Source organism: Triticum urartu, chromosome 2A (genome assembly GCF_056163025.1).
Source record: "Triticum urartu cultivar PI428250 chromosome 2A, HENAU_Tu73, whole genome shotgun sequence".
Classification (NCBI taxonomy): Eukaryota; Viridiplantae; Streptophyta; class Magnoliopsida; order Poales; family Poaceae; genus Triticum; species Triticum urartu.
In genome coordinates this window covers 673468002-673482353 of record NC_141874.1, presented here as the reverse complement: position 1 = coordinate 673482353, position 14352 = coordinate 673468002, and the positions used below count along the sequence as shown (strand labels likewise).

Below are 14352 nucleotides of genomic sequence, written 5' to 3'. Positions count from 1 at the left end.
ACATAGTTTCATTAAAATCTCCCACCATAAGCCATGGGAGGTCACTAGTATCCTTGATTCTCCTCAACAATGTCCACATATGGTGTCGTTCATGAGCCTTTGGTTCACCGTAGACAAAAGTTCCAGGCCACTGAAGGCCATTGGGATTTAACCTGATCAACACATCGATGTATCTCGCCCCTGTGGCAATCTTTTTTATTTCAACATTCTCATCATAAAATAGGGCAATGTCGGCACCTTTTCCAATGTCGGGTTGCGTGATACAATGGCGAAGGCCTAGCCTCCACTTAAGGTTCTTAACATACTTATTATTCTGTCGCGTTTCAGAGAGGAAGACGAGCTTGGGATTGTATGTGTGCATGAGGCACACCAGTTCTTGAACTGGGCGAGGTTGCCCTCAATAGTTCCATGCTAGCACCGTCATGGCTCCTGGTGGGCGCCGTCCTTAGCGCCCACCAGTTTGTCAGGAGCCCCTAGCCCGGTCGCTGCGTTCTTGTCATCCATGCCGCCGCCATCTTCTTCTGACTTACCAGCACCACAAACCTTCTCATTCTGTTCTGGGTTCTCATATGCAGCTGAAGTCCCTGTCTCCTTTGATGCACCATTCTCACGGCCTCCTCTTTTGCCCAGCACTGAGCCAACCTGCACTGGCTCTTTCTTCTCACCCCTGCCAACCTTCAGGTTTCTCTTTTTTGGAAGTACAGCAGCACCAGCAGAGTCGCCTGCTTCATCCATTTCTGGGCCGACCACCAGGTTCAAGGGCTGGTCCGTCGTCGCTACCACCTGAGTGAAGCGGGGTACCGGTCCAAAACCCAGCGGGAATGATGGCTCTACTGCAGCACTTGAGCCATTAGCCAGTTTCTCTCCCAGAACAGCAGCTCTGTCCACTAATGCACCCACCAGAGGTTCAGAAACATCACCGTTGACCACCTGAACAGCCACGGGAACAGGCTTGTAGTTCTGGTCCAACGCGGCCACCGCTGAGGTCTTGGCCACCCTGTTTGTCGTTGCCCCATCAGCGTCACCTCCCGAGGGCAGAGCTGGTTTAGAAGCCTCTTGAGATGCAGGTTTTTTTGGTGGACTCCTGCCATCAGAGACCTTCAGAGAACTGACAGTTGCGATTGCAGCTTGGACCAGAGGATTCAGCAGGACCTCCTCTGGTATCACCTCATGCTCGTACTAGTCACCTCCTTTCCAAAGCTAAGGAAACGACGAGCACTGCTAGCCACCGGGGGATTAGCTTTGTAAGAACGTTATCTTATCTTCTTGTATCGTTCAGCCGTGTACTTTGTTTGGTTATTTTTTTTATATAAAGTGTGACGAAAGGGGAAATACCCAATGGTTCCTGGGTACATATGTACCCTATATGGGGATTTATTTTTAATAGTTAAACAAAAAGTCAAAATAGTTAAGAAACTATTTTTAGAATAAAGTTGACTTACTTGCGCACTAGTATACACATTTTCAGAAAAAAGAAAACTATGTTGACTTCACAGCGAAAAAGATAAAATTTATTTGCTACTATAGGTCACTACTCACGCTATTTTGACCAGAAATTTGTCTTTTTTGAAAAGAAGTCAAAGAGGAATTTTATGTTTTTGTCACTTTTCTCACTAGTACAACGGAAGGTCAAGTTTTTATCAAAAATATTTTTAGAAATTATTGACTTTTTGTTGAATTACTAAAAAAAATTTATATATAGGGTAATATATACCCGGGAACCAAAAGTTTCCCTCCGTGACGAAAGCCTGTTTCAAGATATATGGAGGAGGGGTCGGCCGGCAGTATGGATACGCCGCCGTACCTTCTTCTTTTTGACTGTTCTTGTCCCGTCCTTGACCACGCAAAAAGCGCAAGCCCAAGCGCAAGCCGAGGTGTTCTTGGAAGGAGGGCCTCCACTGTCAGCATTGCTTGTCTTATCATAAAACACCGCCGGCCTTCCTATCCGACAGGTAGCGGTTGCATAGTGGTTTGGTTGGTATCCTCCATCCAAGGTAAAAATCAAAAGCACATCGTCAGAGTCTTCGTCGAGCACAAATCTTCACCGGTGACCTTTCTCACATGGAAAACGCATCGCACGAGGTACACTTTCCCCTTGTGCAAGGGAGCCACCGAGACTACATCCGGCAGCCGGCGGTACGTGTAGCCTGCCTGCATGGTGGTTTGGTTGGCACGTCGGCGTCGTCGCTTCGGTAAACGCGGCGTGCATGCGCCGTAGGTAACTGAAAATCTCTCGTCGCGTCAAGTAGGGCGACCTGCGTCGCATGCATGCATGCTGATCCCTCCGGACAAACGGTAGTCAAATACGTTTCTCATTGTGCACCAACTCATCCATCCATCAGCTAGCTACTACAATTTGTTTTTTGTTTTTTTGAGGAAAACTACTATTTGTTTTGACCGGCCTGATGATTGGTTCAGCGAGGCAGGGTTAGCTTCGCGTAGAATCTTCCTGGGTTGACCGCGTTCACGAGCATTTAGCAGTTCGTATGTGGTTTCGTGGATCGGTAGCAACAATATTTCACCATCGGTCTCGTCTCCCGTCGTCGTCGATCATTTCCTTTGAGACAAGGCATGTAAGAGCATCTTCAGCCGGACTACCCAAACCGGTTTCAAACGTCGGGCGGCCCGTCCGGCACTAATCAGTCACAAAAATATGATCTAGACGGACACGTTAAACATGTCTCAAACGCTTGGTCTGACTGACACCCCTAATATCCAGCTTAAATGTGGGGCGTATATGGAGCTTTTTTGCGCGTTCATCAGTAGAACGGACTATGGGGTCCCACGTGGAACCGCCCGGAAACCCGGCGGTCCGACGGACGTCTCCTCTGTCGCGGCAGTGTGAACATCGCATGGCGCCGCTCCGGCTCGCCGCCTGAGGCCAAATCCGGCTATTTAAGCCGCCCGCCGTCCGCCAACCCTAGCCCATCCCCCTCCTCCCTCTCTGTGCCGCCATTCGAGCCCGTCCGCCTCCTCTCGCCCGCTCTCCTACACTCTCCGGCATCGCCATGGTCTGGCCGAAGATCACCACGTACGTTGTGCTCCCGTCGGAGCTCCATGGACAGACCGCGGAGGAGATCCAGGCTAGGTGCGCCGCCCACATCACTGTCGGGCTGCCTCCGGACTCGCCGAAGCCGGAGGAGGAGGAGGAGGAGGAGGAGGAGCAGTCAGAGGAGGAGGGAGAGCAGTTGCCGGAGCCGATGGAGGTGGCAGATCCGGAGGAGGATGAGGCGGATCAGCCTGCTCTGGGGTTCAACGTGGAGGAGACCGAAGCGGTGTTCGCCGTCGCCCAAGCCGCAGAGATTGCGGAGCAACGGGCCTTTCCGGAGTCCATCCAGAATGAGGCATATGTGAAGGCCAACCGGCAGTTCCTCATCCTGGAGCCGGGCACGGACATAGTCGACATCCCCGACAAGGAGTAGCAAGGTGATCTACGTAGTACGTAGGTTTTTTCTTTTCATGATTTTATATGGATTTAAAAATCTAGTATGAGGCGTCCGGATGCAGTTGTGCTAATTTGAAGATTGCCCGACATTGCTCATGGACACACCCGGACATGTCCGCGAACATTTATGGGGTCATATTTATCATATGCGGCTGTAAATGCTCTAACGCCATCATTTCTGGGTCTACAAAACTCTCTACTTTAAGATATAAGTAGATAAAATTGTTTTCATAATTTAGTTTAGATTCATCATCTTTCACCCTTTACTTCGTTGGCCAGAATTACACAATGGATGTGGCTAGATCTTAGTTGACTAAGACTTAACAAAGTCTCAGTCAAGTGACTTATCATATAAAAAAATAACGGGGCTGCTTTAGCATGGTCTCATTCACATTCATAAGGGCATCTCCAACGGCAACCCACCTGCCGCTTCCATCCACGGACACGGATGCAGAAGGATACCATCCAATCGTAGTTGCATACATTTGGCCTTCTTCAATTTTTACTCAAGTCCGCACGATCAAATAGCCACATGTAAAGGTTACGGACGTTTAAATAGCTGCATGCAGCACTAATTCAAATTTTAAAAAAAGTTTCAATATTACATCCTAACATTGTTTTCCCGTTTCACCACCGACTGATGCTCAACCAAGTCTTCTTTCAGTTGCTCGTGAGTTGGTCGCTACCGAATTTGTTGATGCATTTGGATAAACTCTTCAAATGTGGCCCGATTCTGGTCCGAAAGTTGGATAGGATCACCCCTGTTCTCAAATTCTAGAGCTGCGGCAGCATCGTCACCCTCATCCTCGACAATCATGTTGTGCATGATCACACAACATGTCATCACCTCCCACAGGGTCTCCGGTTCCCATTGTTTTGCAAGTCCACGAACAACTGCAAAACGGGCCTGCGGAACTCCAAATGCTCTGTCGACATCCTTTCTAGTTGCCCACGCGCCTTGTTGCGGTTGAGCACTCAGTGACCCTTGATCAAGCCTTTGAAATTGAAAACATGCTCCTCCGCGCGCTCCGCGTCTTTAAGGACCGCCTGCATCATCGTCGTCTCATCAGAGTACTCCTCCTCGTCCGACGAGCCCTGCGACAACTCAATATATTGCTTGTATATGTACTCCAAATCAAAATCCATTGCTAGAAAGAAGAAAGGACAATTATTTTCAGCTCCGATGAGTCATCGAACAGTTGCTGGACATGGTGAGAATAGCAGTAGAGGATAGTACCTGGCGGGGCGGTCGGAGGACATGGGTTGAACAGAGACGGAGGAGAAACGGCGGGGGACCCTGCTGGAGCGCCGGAGGTGACGGAGACGCAGAGTTCAGGCGAGGGTCTGGCATGGTGACCAGGATGGTGGAGCGGCAGTGATGGCAAGAAAGAAAAAATGAAGGAGAAAAAATGAGGAGGATGAAGTCGAGGGGTTCGGAAAGGGTTTTGGGTTGGCTAAGGGTGTCGGTTTTGTATGTTTGGCGTCTTTAGACTCCCGCAAACCTCCTCCATTTTTATCTTCGGTTTGTGAGAAAAATAGCGTCTGAACCGTCCTGCGGACCAATACAAACACGTATTGGATGGCTCCTGCAGTTCGGACAAACGGTCTAAATGGATGCAGGAGATTTGTGAGTCCGCATTGGAGATACCCTAACCATCCGATTAAATTGTATGCAGATTCGTATCTAGCGATACACTTTGTCGTGGCGACCTGGGTTAACGAGTTGTCCATTTCTTGGGCTTTTCCCTCTTGCGGGCTGGATCTGCTGCTTTTCCCGCGTGTGTGTACGGACCCAACCCCTGATTTGGTGGGCCTTTTTTTCCTATTCAGGCTAGACATGTTATTGCTTTTATTTTTTTTCTCCTTACTAGCAAGAGGCTCATACAGTGCATGGAACATCAAGATGCATTTGTATGAGTATTTTATCTTGTGGGAAAAAAAATAAGAGAATGCCTAATTTGCAAATGTGGAGAGGGGTGTGGGTCTCTTTTTGCAAAATTGTTATAGTTTCTTTCATATCCGTTAGATATAAATCGGACGGCCTATATTATAAGATAGCAGGCACACCATCATCACCAACTTTGTTTTTTATAAAAGTAGTAGATTGTTAGGCTAGGCTCGTTATTGTTGTTCGATGCACCAGGCCCCACTATTGTTTTTTCTATGCCTCTTTCTTTTGGTATTTGTTACTCCCTCTGTAAAGTAGTGACTAAAATATTTTATATTTGTTTATAGAGAAAGTATTTTTAAAGGAAGCGGGTAAACTGAGTCCAAGCTCATATGAGCTTGATGAGGAGTAAGATCCGACAAAAAGGAGTAAAGTATTAAAAAAATGGCAAAATTTGACAAATGTTTTACATGCTTGCAAACTTTCATCACAAAATAACATTTGTGGGAGTCGTGGCAAAAGAAAAATCGATGCTCCAAAAAAGTTATTTTTGGAGTGTTGATTTTTTTTTGCCACGACTTCCACGAATGCCATTTCATGATGAAACTTTTCAAGCATTGAAAACATTTGTCAAATGTTATCACACAAAAATTTCAGATTTTTTTGAAAAAAAATCAGATTTTACTGTTCACCCAAGCTCATATGTGCTCGAGCTGAGAAGGGCATTTTCGTTTTTTGAGGTGCTTTCTCATAGTTTGAATGTGTTATAGTTATTTTTGTCCTTTGGTAAAATGACGATTGTGGTTTTTTTTTGTTTCCGTGTTTTCTTTTTGTGTTTTTCACTGCTACACAATACACATAGTGCAATTGCATGACCATAAGTTTTCAAAAGGGGGCCGCAACAACATGTTTTTAACGGGGACGCAACTGTAAGTATTCAAATAGAGTCGCAACTACTTGTTTACAAATGAGGTTGCAATTGCATGTTTTTCAAATGGGGTGGGAACCAGGGGCGATTCTACTGGGGGGCTTTAATAGGCTCAAGCCCCTCCTCCAGCACTGTAAAATTTGTTTCTACTACTAGTTTTAAGGCCCAGCCCAACTACTTGCAGGCTCAATCCAACACATATTTGCATGACCCAGGCAGCCCAGCCCGCCCTCCATTTTTTTCTAGATTCGCCACTGGTGGGAACTGCATGCTTTTAAGAAGGGTCATAACTAGTGGCTCTATGTTTTTGTAGTTTTGAAAATTGTTCATGTCTTTCGAGGCTCACAATCTCGCTAAGCATGCACTTACTTTAGGGGTTTGCCACCATACTTGGTTAGGCCATCATGATAATCTTTTGTTCGTCCCAGTAACGGTGGTGACACCTTAATAAAGCTTGCGTACAAATAAAAAGGAGTCACTGCAAGCATTATATAGACGCACCCGCTGTATACCGCTTTGTGCGGGAATTAACGCCCCATTACCGGCAGCCCCGTTTCATGGGCCACTATTTGTGTGGCCCGTTAGAAAATAGGTATTTTTACTTCAGAATTTTGATAAAAATATAAAATAAAATATGCTTAAATCATGGAAATAATTAAGTATAATCTTGTGTTATAAAATATGTTCTTCCATACTGAATAACAAATATCTGTGCTTTTGGGAAAGATTAGTGTATTTTCAAAAATGTTCATGAAATTCGAAAAAGTGTGGGTATTCTTTTAGAACGCATATAATTTTTAAATGTTGACATTTTTTAAATCATGTACTCTTTTTGAGTTGAAAAAAATGTCCTTGTACTTGAAAAAATTATGTTTTTGTAGTTTTGAAAATTGTTCATGTAATTTTCAAATATTGTTCATGCATTAATTGTAGGTGAAATGAAACTTTGATCTCCCCAAAAGGAGATCTTCATATAACTGGGATATTGGATATATTTTGTCACACTGTTGAAACAGATGGTTCCAAAATTGTTTCCGTTTTACATATTCTGTAAGAACATCTATGATTTCGTAAAGAAACCAGGGATAAAACCCTTTCCCCCAAAAAGAAAAACAAATACATAACCATAGCGTGCAGCAACAAATCCCATGCCGATGATCGCCGGCCGCTGGCTCCATCTTCCTCACCGGCCGTCGCCACCATCAAGGACATGCCACCAGCGGTGAAAGGCGCGCTAGCGGTGAATGGAGCACTCTGCTGGCCTCTGGGAGATGCTCAATTTTGAGAGCATGACCATGCTTTTCCAGAGAGAATTAGAGTAGGCAAGGGAATTTGCTTTCGGCGCCAAGCATTACAGTCCATCAAGTCCATGGCGATGAGGAGGAACAAGGTTCACGAGTTCGAGGCCGATGTGCCCGCCGCCGAGCTATGGGGGCTCTACGGCACGCTCCGTGCGGCCGAGCTGCTGCCAGAGCTTCTCCCGCAGGTGCTCGCCAAGATACAGCTCGTGAGCGGCGACGGCGACGTCGGCACCATCTTGGAGCTCACATTTGCTCCAGGTCAGATATCCAGAAACCACCCTTCAATCCTCAACTCGTATGCTTTCAAAAAAAAATCCTCAAGTCGTCCATGTGCATACTGACCGAGTAACGGATTGCTGCTTTTGCTAGGGATCCCTGGCCTGGAGACATACAGGGAGAAATTCATCAAGGTTGACAATGAGAACTACATCAAGGAGGCGCAGACGATCCACGGAGACATCCTGAAGCTCGGGTTCCTCTATTACATGGTCAGGTTCGAGATCATCGCCAAAGGACCCAGTTCTTCAGTGATAATATCGACCATTGTGTATGAGATAAATGAGGAAACTCACCCCGGGCTTGAAGCTATGGTCAGCACCGGACCTCTGGCTGCAACTGCTGAGAAATTTGCAGGGTACCTCAAGGAGCAGAAGATCCCTCAGAGAAGTTAATTCTTGCAACAGCTCAGAGCAAAAGTGTACCAATGCTGTTGTGTGTTTTCCCTGAAAAATAAATGACCAATGATCAAACATATTAGGATAGTATGTTTGATCATATGAATATCACATAGTTGATATATAGATATTTTGCGGTCCATGTACCTTAACTTTATTAGTTTCATGAAAATGAAGTTGGGAGCCTTGATGCTCCTTTTCTCGAAGAAATGTACCTTAACTTGTTTTGGTTAATTTAGGTTTGATTAAAAAAGTACCACGGATTTCATTATGTATCATCACATACTTGGAATTTTGGAAAATATTCTCACGCATATGCATTTTGCAGTTATGACCAGTTAAGCCGAATAAACACAAGATATATATGACTCAGATTGATGGCAAGATGGACTAAATTGTATTGTGCAAATGAAGAAGCTGAATCGAGAGGGGATTATATCATCCAAACAATCACGAAGTTCTAGGTTGATGAGTAGTTCAACACCACATTCGAGAAGATCTGACCAAATGAAAATAACAGTTGACTGTAACGAATCAAATCAGCCATGAACAGAAACCAAACCTCGCCAGCCTTTGATTCATCTCTGCAGAACTACTACCCTCCTGCTTCTGCTGCAAGTAAAGGAGAACATACACACATACCAAAAGCAAGATCAACTGCTACAATAAGAATAAATCAGGACACTGAATCCACCTCCTATTAAATGATGAATGATGGAACTCATGAACAGAAGACCACAGGGAGATGGCCCTTCAAATCAGACCTTCCTCAAACCCCCATCGACATGATCTCCACATACCAGATTCAGTCCTGCAACCAACGCATGGAGGCCAACACAAATGAATCGAACAAACCACCGAAAAGGCACTGACCTGACTCAGTTACAGAGCAAAGGTTTGCCCACGAGACCAACAACAACAAAGCCTTCAGTCCCAAACAAGTTGGGGTAGGCTAGAGGTGAAACCCACAAGATCTCGCAACCAACTCATGGCTCTGGCACATGGATAGCAAGCTTCCACACACCCCTATCCATAGCTAGTTCTTTGGTCATACTCCAATTCTTCAGGTCTCTCTTAACGGACTCATCCCATGTCAAATTCGGTCTACCCCGACCTCTCTTGATATTCTCCGCATGCTTTAACCGACCGCTATGCACTGGAGCTTCTAGAGGCCTGCGCTGAATACGGCCAAACCATCTCAGACGATGTTGGACAAGCTTCTCTTCAATAGGTGCTACCCCAACTGTATCTCGTATATTATCATTCCGGACTCGATCCTTCCTCATGTGGCCACACATCCATCTCAACATACGCATCTCCGCCACACCTAACTGTCGAACATGTCGCATTTTAGTCAGCCAACACTCAACGCCATAAAACATTGCGGGTCGAACCGCCGTCCTGTAGAACTTGCCTTTTAGCTTTTGTGGCACTCTCTTGTCACAGAGAATGCCAGAAACTTGGCGCCACTTCATCCATCCGGCTTTGATTCGATGGTTCACATCTTCATCAATACCCCCATCCTCCTGCAGCATTGACCCCAAATATCGAAAGGTGTTTTTTGAGGCACCACCTGCCCATCAAGGCTAACCTCCACCTCCTCACACCTAGTAGTACTGAAACCGCACATTATGTACTCGGTTTTAGTTCTACTAAGCATTCCAAGGTTTGTATCCACAACTCTAACTTCCTAAATATATCGTGCAACCGACAAGCGCAGAAGACCAACATGGGGATCACGGGTACATATAATGGACCAAACCTTGAGAGATAGATCGCAAACCAAACGATTTAAACAGATTCCAACTCACTACCAGAGTACCAATGATGGTGCAGAAAACCGTCAGTGCCCCCGTTAGGGTGGAGACAGTAGTCGGAAGTAAAGGGAGTTCACACGGGGGTTTTACCCAGGTTTGAGACCTCATGCTATGTTTTTAAGGCGGTAAAGCGTCATAAGGCGGAGGAGGGCCGCTCTGACGCCTAAGTGCCAAGGCGAGGCGGTAAGGCGAGGCAAGGCGACGCCTTAAACATTGCAGGAATAGAGTTATTAATAGGTCTGCACATATTAATACTAGAAAAAGAGCAATGGTTGAGAGATGGGCCACTACTTATGCACCTCCCAGTGGCCCAAAAGCCCATTTAGTGGCCATATACACCCCCGTGACCTAATTCCACTATCTCCTTCCCTTCTTTCCCACCACAGCCGCCACGAAGCCACACCCTTCTGGCCCTCCCTCCCTCCTCCAGTCCCCTCTCCTCTTCATGGCCCCACCCTTCTCCCTCACAGCAGCAAGCCCCAGGAGCCCCCAGTCCTCCCTCCTCTTCATGGTGCCGGGAGACAGCGGGGCCGTCATCTCCAAGCCCCAGGAGCAGCCAGAACTAGGGCAGCCACAGCCGTACACTTCATGTCTGTCTAAGGCGGGGTAGATGCCTTGCCATCCTGGGGCGCCTTGACGCTTAGGCGACGACTAGGCGACGCTTAGGCGACGCCTTAAAAACATAGACCTCATGATCGAGGTAGTACCCTACTCCTGCTTTGTTTTGGATTGATGTGGCAGCACCTCGTGCGAGGGGGTTACAAGTGGAGGATAATGAATGCTACCGAGGTCTGGGCAATGGAACAGATGCCTCGGACTACCCCTAGCCTCGCCTTATAAAGGGGATGAGAGCTAGGGTTGATAGGGATCCTAACCGACCTCATTGTGAGAGCTTCTTGGCTTGCACGCCAAGGATAAATTTTATCTCCAAGCCTGGACCCTTGGACCGATCGCTGGGTAAGGCTGCCGCTAGGCCTCTTGGGCCCTGAAGCCAGCCAAGTCTCGAGCTTCCCGGCAGACGGGCCACCCTCGGTATATTGTACCATCGGTAGCGCCCGAGCTTGTCTGGAGTTGTGGAGTCTTGCTGCCTTGAGAACGAAATCCAGGCAGGCTCTTTCTTAGTGATGGACACAGTCTAGCTCCCGGTAGCCCGACCTCAAAATCTACGTATCACGCGGCCTCCAGCGACGCATCTCTATGGCTTCGTAGCTCCTGATTTTGTGGTGCCGCGATCTAGCGGTTTTGCATCTTTCACCTTCATGGCTTCGCGGTATGCGTCTTTGCAATGTTGCGGCTTCACGGCTACACGGCCTTCGGCGTCGCGTCTTCACAGCTTCATGGCTGTGCGGCCTCCGGTGTCAAGTCTTCTTCAAATCAATTGCTAGCCATAGGAACCTAGGCGTCGTTGCCGCTCGCTTTGTCACATCCCGTCATCACTGTCGTAAAGATAGGGAGATAGCCAGTCGGTTCCGCTTTGACCGCTGCATCATGATGATAATGCCTGGATCTCCGCGCCCACATCCTGCGTAGTGAGAAACCGCAAAGGAAATGGGGCAGTTGTCGACCTGCCAAAGCCGTTGCTTGGGTTTCCCGATGGGATATAAAGAGGGGGGAGAGAGGCATTTCCCCACTTCCTCTTTTCCTCTCGTAGATTCCGCTACTGCTTCTCCCTCCCCCGTCGGAACCGCCATCGTCGCAAGCTCTTGCTCCTCAATCCCTCCCTTTCTTTCCTTCTCCACCCAAGCGAGCCGCTGATGGTGTGAGTTGAGGGAGACCGCGGTCGAGGTCGTGGCCGGAGCGTTCCCAAGGCCACCACCGCTGACAAGTGGAAGGATAACGCTTCCGCCAACGAGAAGGCGGGCGAGACCACGGACAAGTGGTTCTTCTCCACTGTGTTGGTTGAAGACAACTTTTTGCTGCCTTGGGAGGTACTTCAATGGATGACGGCGGGGACCGAGGCCATCCTGGCGTCGGTCGGCACAAGCAAGTGTTGCACTAGCAGTTCTTTTGTCGAGGTTTGGCTTTCCCTCTGCACAGCTTTGTGCGCGGGCTTCTATTCTCCTACGGGTGTCAGTTGCATCATTTGACACCCAACGCCATTCTCCAATCGCCAACTTCATCACCCTTTGTGAATGCTTCCTCGGGACAAACCCAAACTTCGAGTTATTTTGATACTACTTCCTGGTGAAGGTCTAGAAGAATGGCGATGATATCCGCGACCTTGAAGGCGCCAAACCTCCAGCTCCAGCTTGAATCGAACTACTTCAAGATTGCTTTGGCGAAGTCAGTCTGCAACTGGCATAAGGGTTCTATGCTTCGGGGCTCGCGGGAGATCTGCCGCCTTTCATCAATGAGCCACCCAAGCATCTGAGAGATCTTGGAGGCCGATGAAGAAGACATCTAGCAATGCTCGGGGGCTGATCAAGGCGGTGGAGAGCCTGATCGACCACGGGCTGACCGGGGAGCAAGTCTTGGAGATGTATCTCGAGCGGCGAGTCCAGCCACTCGGGCTCACCCCAAGATACATGGGGCCTTAAAATCTGACTCAGGCAACGGCACGGGAGCTCAGCAACGACAAGCTGCGAGCCCGCATCGTCACCCTAAAAGATCTAGGGTCAAACAAAATTCCGCTCACTGTCGCAATGGAGCCTTTTAGCGCTGCCAACCCTCAAGTGACGCAAGTGTTCTCGAGCCCGGGGCCGTGTGGCCTTAAGATTCATAGTGGCTTTTCTTCTCTTCTTCATCCTGCCTTGACTTGTTGATGTTTGCAGTAGTTTGCTGCTTTCGCTGCCTTCCTATCCATACCTTTGCTGCTTGGGAAAGCTCTGAGCCCAGCGATGGTAGCACTACTTGAGCTGGAGCCAGTGAAGGTGATTGCGGCTCGCCGCGCTCCTACCAAGGGGAAGACCGCCACACCGCCTGAAGAGGAGGAAAATGACGATGGCGGCAACAAGAGGACGCTGAATTTTTAGAAGGTGAAGAATATGATGATGCCCTTGAAGAACCTGATCTCTATGCATATCGGAGAGTACCCAACCCTACATATGCAAGGGATACATACAAGGTGAAAGCTGAGAACAAATTAAATAAAGATTAGTTCATCCAAAATAGATTAACAAATAAGTTGCTCCCACCAAGCCGTATTTAGAACCACCAATAATCCAAGTAAGAATCATAAGGGACTAAATTATACTATGCAAACAAGAAGTAATCAAAAGGGATTATTATCCAAATAATTAAACTCCAGTTCAACACCAAAACATCATCCAAGAAGATCTGACCAAATAAAAAAACTGTTGAACCATAACAAATCAAATTAGCCATTAACAAAAATAAAACCACTCCAGCCATTGATTCATCTCTATGGAACTACTACCCTCAGTTTCTGTGGCATCCAAAGATGACATACATACCAAAATGAGATCATCAAAGTCAAACTAGCCATTAACAAAAACAAAACCTCTCCAAACATTGATTCATCTCTACGTGACTACTACCCTCCGTTTATGTGGCATCCAAAGAAAACATAACCCTTATAATTCCAATTTTCAAAGAACACCAACAAATCCAAATCAGAATTCATGACAAAGTTAAACCCCGAAGACAAAGAAATGAAATAGGATAACTATAATCCTAACTCATCATGAAGACGCTCCCGTTAAGATGTATAATCCAAATTTCTAGGCAAAAGGACACAAATGCAAACCAGAATTGTTGAAAACATAGATGAAGAAGAAATTAAATAGAAGGAGAGATCATATAAATGAAGATTGATAAACAGATAAGTTGCTAATGCTTAAACATATGTGATAATCCTAGTTTCTAGAGAACCTCAAATAATCCAAGTGAGAATCATCAAGGACTAAAATTTGATAAAAAACGAAGAAGTATTCAAGAGGGGATTAACATCCAAACAGTTCATCTAAATAAGACGCAAACAAGAAATCTTTTTGCAAATTTTGGGTTTTGCAACATAAACACAAAGATGAAAGAGACGATAAAAAGAAAACAACAAAGAAAAGAAAAAAGAACAACCAAAAGAAAACAAAAGAACAACGAAAGAGAAATATTTTTGGATTTTCGAAAACATAAAAGGCAAAGATGAACTCAAAGAAACACAACAGAAATATTTTCGGAACTTTCGTTTTTTTTTCTCAAAGAAGGCAAACAAGAACGCAGAGAGAAGCAAATATAAAAGATATTCAAAGTTTCAACAAAGAGGCAATCAAATAAACTTTTCAAAGAAAAAGAGCAAGAATTTTGTTTTATTTTCTCAAAGAAATTCAAAAGAACATAAGG

General features: G+C 46.4%; 2 protein-coding genes across 10 annotated transcripts in view; one reads left to right on the top strand and one right to left on the bottom strand.

Moving 5' to 3' along the window:
• Positions 1 to 7195: 7195 nt before the first annotated feature.
• The window catches only part of LOC125539630 (uncharacterized), a 31486-nt gene continuing 24329 nt past the window's right edge, over positions 7196 to 14352 (bottom strand). For 5 of the 9 annotated variants that reach the window (XM_087544851.1, XM_087544854.1, XM_087544853.1 and 2 more), the window contains 3 exons: positions 8799 to 9047; positions 8135 to 8284; positions 7196 to 7942 (listed from right to left, as the gene is read on the bottom strand). The gene's annotated coding sequence lies outside the window, so the exon portion shown is untranslated. Of the gene's footprint in view, positions 7943 to 8134; positions 8285 to 8798; positions 13092 to 14352 lie in introns of all 9 variants that reach the window. The other 4 variants (XR_007296909.2, XM_087544850.1, XM_087544858.1 and 1 more) reach the window with 2 other exon arrangements.
• Positions 7631 to 8233, top strand: LOC125539631 (norbelladine synthase-like). Its single transcript, XM_048703130.2, has 2 exons — positions 7631 to 7820; positions 7932 to 8233. Exons 1-2 carry the CDS (start codon positions 7631 to 7633, stop codon positions 8231 to 8233), a joined length of 492 nt encoding a protein of 163 aa, XP_048559087.2.